Source organism: Salmo salar, chromosome 15 (assembly GCF_965601325.2).
Source record: "Salmo salar chromosome 15, fSalSal1, whole genome shotgun sequence".
NCBI classification, from domain to species: Eukaryota; Metazoa; Chordata; class Actinopteri; order Salmoniformes; family Salmonidae; genus Salmo; species Salmo salar.
In genome coordinates, this window is record NC_138305.1 from 100,599,420 (window position 1) to 100,605,904 (window position 6,485).

At 45.2% G+C, this 6,485-nt stretch overlaps 1 protein-coding gene across 1 annotated transcript; it reads left to right on the forward strand.

Moving 5' to 3' along the window:
* The first annotated feature begins 778 nt into the window (after positions 1-778).
* Positions 779-4,226, forward strand: LOC106572691 (neurogenic differentiation factor 4). Its single transcript, XM_014147075.3, has 2 exons — positions 779-940; positions 2,108-4,226. The coding sequence occupies exon 2, from the start codon at positions 2,114-2,116 to the stop codon at positions 3,239-3,241; it is 1,128 nt and encodes a 375-aa protein (XP_014002550.1). The 5' UTR covers positions 779-940; positions 2,108-2,113; the 3' UTR covers positions 3,242-4,226.
* Positions 4,227-6,485: the final 2,259 nt, after the last annotated feature.

The window sequence follows — 6,485 nt, forward strand, 5'->3', positions numbered from 1 at the left end:
GTATATCAAATCTACTTTGTTTTCGTTTTACAACTTTTATTTAAATATCTATATATATAATAATTTGTAAAAAGTATATTGCCAGAGCGATCTGGCGCACCAACCGGTTGAAATCAGATAACTTATTTGCTGCTTGACTCATCCAAATGTTCCTGTGCACAGAGACGGGGGAGTAGGGTATATGGGGCTAATAAGTGGAAGAAGCAAATGAATGGACGGGTGAACAACGCACACACCTGCTCTTACCACACCAAGCTGTCAGAATCACTTACACATACCGCGATGGATGAGCGTCCCTTCCTCCGACTGTGCGTAATTAAAATATCCAAAACGCTGTGTAACATGATTCCAACACACGATTCGGTCATCCAAGCGTTCTAATTTAATTAATATTTAAAGTATTGTGCAGAATGAACTCCACCAATTGTTTAGGAAACGTAATTACAAATTGGGTGATAGCACAACCGTAGCTATAGACTTCTCACATTGAGCCTCAAATCCTCCATTTACAATGCATTGAATTGCATAATAAATCTCATGATTTCCTATTTCAATCTATGATAATATTTTGAAATGGGGAAAAATAATAATGTGACAATTTTGGACAAATAGTATTGTGTAAAATAATTATGGAATTGTGGACATTTTCTCAAACTCTCTCTCTCTCTCTCTCTCTCACACACACACACACACACACACACACACACACACACATTGGGAGGGGCCAGTCCATCTCCTAAAGGCTAAACTCCGACATATTCGTGCCAGTCTGAGATGAAAGTCTCAGGCGCACTGATGGATAATTGAGGGAACGAAAGGGAACTTGGAAAGGACTGTGCGCAACAGAAAGAAACGGTTGAGTTAAATCATTTTGGTTGGTAGTGGGACTTTGGAAGTTAGCCAGACGTCTGACAAATTTGGAAGTGCGAGTTGTAAACAGGTGAGTTTTTATGTTATTAAATAAATTACTTTCATGTGGTCCTGTTCCAAATAATTTAGTATTGATCACAGAGGATTTCTGCAATGGGTGCTAACAGATGCAAATAACTCTAAGCTGCATTTATATTCGATTTTTTACTGTTTTCTATAACAGGAAAAGCAATTCATGAAGATGGCATTCTTCATAATCGTCCTATACCAATGCCACCAAAAAACGAAACTATAATGCATTATCGGATCATATCAACAAGAAAGTGAGACCACTAACTGTATTGGCGGAATATAGACAGCATGTTATGGTTTCTATTTTACCATATGCAATAGGCTACTATTGTCAGTGTCAAATACAGTTAGCCTCCAATTGTAGGAAACTGTCCTAGTTTTACGCACGGCTTCTCAATCAGTAACTAGGAAAACGTAGTTTTAGAACAATCATGTCTGCTCTTAGGCAGAGATTTAGGCTATTTGGTTTCTGGTGTGTTAGAGAAAGTTCACCTGAGTCCACAATTAACGTTTTATATCATTTGGACTCAGAAATCAATCTCGTGTAGTGGCATTTTTTATAACAATTTCTAACAAAATTGGATTTAAAAGGTATTGATTCCGCTCAGCGAATCAAATCTAGCTGTTAATGCAGAATATATTTGTTCCCGTGTTTGTTCACTCGTCTATATACACTCAATTTAATCTGAGGGTTTTATATGCTGGACAAATCCCCTCGTGTCCCAGATTTACAGTGTCTCCAAAATCACGACATCAACAGCAGGGAACCACCGAGTTTAGCCCCAAAGTGTCTCACATTAGGCCGACTACCAACGACATAATGATACTGCTTACTGTAAATTGAACACATTTTCCTCAGTTAGTTTTCTGTCAGAGTTGAGAGATGTTCTGTATCTGCTCAAATGTTCATCCATTCCGTGGGATGGAAAATGAGCTTCCTGGGCTAGTATGCGCTGTCCACACAGCAGTTCTGAGGCTACCAGCTTGGCCAGTGGGCAGTAAATAGACTAATTTCAATAATACTTAGCCGACTACATTAGGGATGGTGGTGCCATCCCTAATTATCCATCTCAAAATGCATGTCTGCTCATTTGAGCTCTGTCCTGATTTCTATGGCAAACAGGAAACAATGTGCTTGATCAAATATGTGTTTTTATTTCTTCAGATCACAATGTCTAAACGTGGAGAGGTGTCTGACCTGGTCAGTTCCCTGGGCTGGCTAGAGGAGGACATGAGCTCCCAGGATGAAGAGGGAGGTCTAGAGATGGGGGGCCGCTATAGCCTGGATGAAGAGGGAGGTCTAGAGATGGGGGGCCGCTATAGCCTGGGCCCTGAGGGCCTCGGAAGCATTGGGCAGGGCAGCGAAGGCATTGAGGATCAGGAGGAAGAAGACAATTATAATGATGGTGATGAGGAGGCTGGAATGGACGGAGAGAACGAGGCTCCAAAACGGAGGGGCCCCAAGAAGAAGAAGATGACCAGAGCCAGACAGGAGAGGTTCAAGGCGAGACGCAGCAAAGCCAATGCCCGCGAACGCTCCCGCATGCACGGGCTAAACGATGCGCTAGAAGTGTTACGCAAGGTCATGCCCTGCTACTCCAAGACCCAGAAACTGTCCAAGATCGAGACCCTGCGGCTGGCCCACAACTACATCTGGGCCCTGTCTGAGGTGCTGGAGAGCGGTCAGTCCCCAGAGAGCCACGGCTTCATAGAGATGCTGTGTAAAGGCCTGTCCCAACCCACTAGCAACCTGGTGGCTGGGTGTCTCCAGCTGGGGCCTTCAGCCCCCTTGATGCTCAACAAGCTGGATGAGAAGCCCTGTGGCGCTCTGGGAGTTGGGGGTGGTGTAGGGGGCCAGCTTTGTGGTCATCAACCACTGAGTGGTCACTACCCCTCTACGGGCCTGCCTAGCCCTCCCTATGGTTCACTGGAGGCCTCTCACCTACTCCACATGAAAAGCTTCAAGGGAGTGCCCTACGAGCAGCACCCCTCCCCTAAAGATTGTAGTAGCAACGGCACCCCCCCTTACGACGGGCCCCTCACTCCTCCCCTCAGCATCAGCAGCAACTTCACCCTGAAGCAAGAGCCCTCCCCCCATGAGGCTGAGAGGAACTACCCCTCCCACTACCTCTCGTCCCTTCCCCATTACCCCCCGTCCTCCCTGGGCGGGCTGCCAGGGCCTCAAGGCTACCTCTTCCAGGCCTCACGCTACGAACTGCCCCTAGACATCCAGGCCTTCGACTCCTTCCCTCCACCACACATGATCACCTCACAGATGGGCACCATCTACAGCGAGTGAAGGGGAAAGTGAAGCTGCGTAGCCAGGGGAGAGATCCATAGCCCTGCCTCTGGTCCTGCCATCCTGCTGCCCATACGTATAGGCCCGTGACTCAATGAATTACTGTGTAGAGAGACAATGATATGACATTTACACTGTCGCTATCTAACTCTGGGAGACTGTAGAATGCTCAGAGAGAGACTCAACTCAACCTACCTGATCATAAAGAACTACTGAAAAGATAAAGATACACCCTTAATAGTATTATTAATTTATTCTCATTGTTTATTGTTTGTATTGTCATTTCTTTCTGTCTGGATAAGTCCTCCCCCAGTTCCTATTATAGGCTATGTAGCTATATTACTTGTTATTGTTTACCAAATCAGATATCCAGGTATACGCACTGGCTGCACACTGTCTCAGATATCCATGACCAGGGATCTCCACTAAATGGCTCTACACAGTCTACGCAAACAGAGCCTACTGAGGTCCGTTTGCATCGCATTCCAAAAATTCTGCCAAATAAATATACGTAGAACTAGGTAGAGAGCAAGACTGTGTAGACCCCTGAAAACCTAGGAGTACTTGGGTAGGAAGTCCTCAGTGTGCCTGAAGATGGGGAGGAAGTGACACAATGTTGTTCTACCCTCATTTACTATAACGTCTGCACTTAGGCCAATACTGTAGCCAGTATCCTATTAGCCGTATGAACAGAAATGAATTTAATTTATATCTGTATTTAATATTTATTTTTTATAACTATTGTCTGTTCCTTTTTGCATTTTCTCAGCACTGTTTTTTGTTTTACTGTCTTCTTCGTGCAGTGCATTGTCAGTCAATGGCAGCTTTACTGATGAAGTATTACAATTATTTATTTGAAGTATCTTTCAGGTATTTCTCAGTTTTGGTGTCGATCACTACTTTGTCATACTATTTTTGTAAATATTTTGCTGTTTCGCACTTAATTGAATAAATATTCGGATTATATACTATTTCCATTGCAACACATTGTGCCATGGTTTGAAATCTTTTCACACGAAGGAAATTAGGACCGGTCAGATATAGGCTACCAGATACAGTATATCAGTTTCAGCCACACATCATTTACTTCATAGTGCTATTAGATATGGATAGATATATCACCAGTGGACTTTTAAAAAACAGTCAAGGTTCCATATTAGGACAGAATATGTCTTTGTTCCTCTGTTGGTTTAACAATCCCATAATAAAATATACAAATAGGGGCATCTGTTATGGATCCCAGGGCTACCTGAAAAGGGACTGTTATGGATCCCAGGGCTACCTGAAAAGGGACTATTATGGATCCCAGGGCTACCTGAAAACTGACTGTTATGGATCCCAGAGCTACCTGAAAACTGACTGTTATGGATCCCAGGGCTACCTGAAAAGGGACTGTTATGGATCCCAGGGCTACCTGAAAACTGACTGTTATGGATCCCAGGGCTACCTGAAAACTGACTGTTATGGATCCCAGGGCTACCTGAAAACTGACTGTTATGGATCCCAGGGCTACCTGAAAAGGGACTGTTATGGATCCCAGGGCTACCTGAAAACTGACTGTTATGGATCCCAGGGCTACCTGAAAAGGGACTGTTATGGATCCCAGAGCTACCTGAAAACTGACTGTTATGGATCCCAGGGCTACCTGAAAAGGGACTGTTATGGCTCCCAGGGCTACCTGAAAAGGGACTGTTATGGATCCCAGGGCTACCTGAAAACTGACTGTTATGGATCCCAGGGCTACCTGAAAACTGACTGTTATGGATCCCTGGGCTACCTGAAAACTGACTGTTATGGATCCCAGGGCTACCTGAAAAGGGACTGTTATGGATCCCAGGGCTACCTGAAAACTGACTGTTATGGATCCCAGGGCTACCTGAAAAGGGACTGTTATGGATCCCAGAGCTACCTGAAAACTGACTGTTATGGATCCCAGGGCTACCTGAAAACTGACTGTTATGGATCCCAGAGCTACCTGAAAAGGGACTGTTATGGATCCCAGAGCTACCTGAAAAGGGACTGTTATGGATCCCAGAGCTACCTGAAACTGACTGTTATGGATCCCAGGGCTACCTGAAAAGGGACTGTTATGGATCCCAGGGCTACCTGAAAACTGACTGTTATGGATCCCGGGGCTACCTGAAAAGGGACTGTTATGGATCCCAGGGCTACCTAAAAAGGGACTGTTATGGATCCCAGGGCTACCTGAAAAGGGACTGTTATGGATCCCAGGGCTACCTGAAAAGGGACTGTTATGGATCCCAGGGCTGCCTGAAAAGGGACTGTTATGGATCCCAGAGCTACCTGAAAAGGGACTGTTATGGATCCCAGAGCTACCTGAAAAGGGACTGTTATGGATCCCAGGGCTACCTGAAAACTGACTGTTATGGATCCCAGAGCTGCCTGAAAAGGGACTATTTTGGCTGACGGTAAAATTACAGATAATTTACATTACGTAACCTAAAAGACAAACGCTTGTTTTAATAACGGAGTCCAGTGGTTAATGTTGAGGTGTGTGATGTCATTCCTTGGCTGTGCTACAGGGTTTCCCTGCTTCTTCCAGGTCAGGAAGGGGCGCAGCGTGCCACTGGGCCATGGGAAAACAGGCCTTTCTTTCTCTCTTTCTCCCCATGACACATTGTCCTATACATCTCATGCCAAAACATTTGGACCAACACCAAGATTAGTAAATGTCTTAATCAAAACATTTTACAAATAAACAACTTATTAACCACTCCTGGAACTACTGGGTAATATTGTGGTAAAACTTAAATACAACATAAAAAAAAGTTAACTGAAGCTCAACTGAAAAGATGTAGTGCTGAGAGAGAGTGTGAGTGTGTTTACCATTGTGGTCCTTCAGGTAAGGAAAACAAAGAGGAAGGTGCCTCTGTGACAGTTCTCCAATAGCACAAGCCCTCCTCCTTCCTCTCCTTAGCGCCTCCTCCTCCTGCTCCTTAGCGCCTGCTCATCCACCTCTCCTTAGCGCCTCCTCCTCCCTCTCCATAGCACCTCCTTCCTCACCTTAGCGCCTCCTCTTCCCTCTTCCCCTCTTCCCTCTCCTTAGCGCCTGCTCATCCACCTCTCCTTAGTGTCTGCTCATCCACCTCTACCTGGCACCTGCTCTTCCACCTCTCCTTAGCACCTCCTCATCCATGTCTCCTTAGAGTCTCCTCATCCACTTCTCCGTAGCACCTCCTCATCCATCTCTCCTTTGCGCCTCCTCATCCACCTCTCCTTGGCA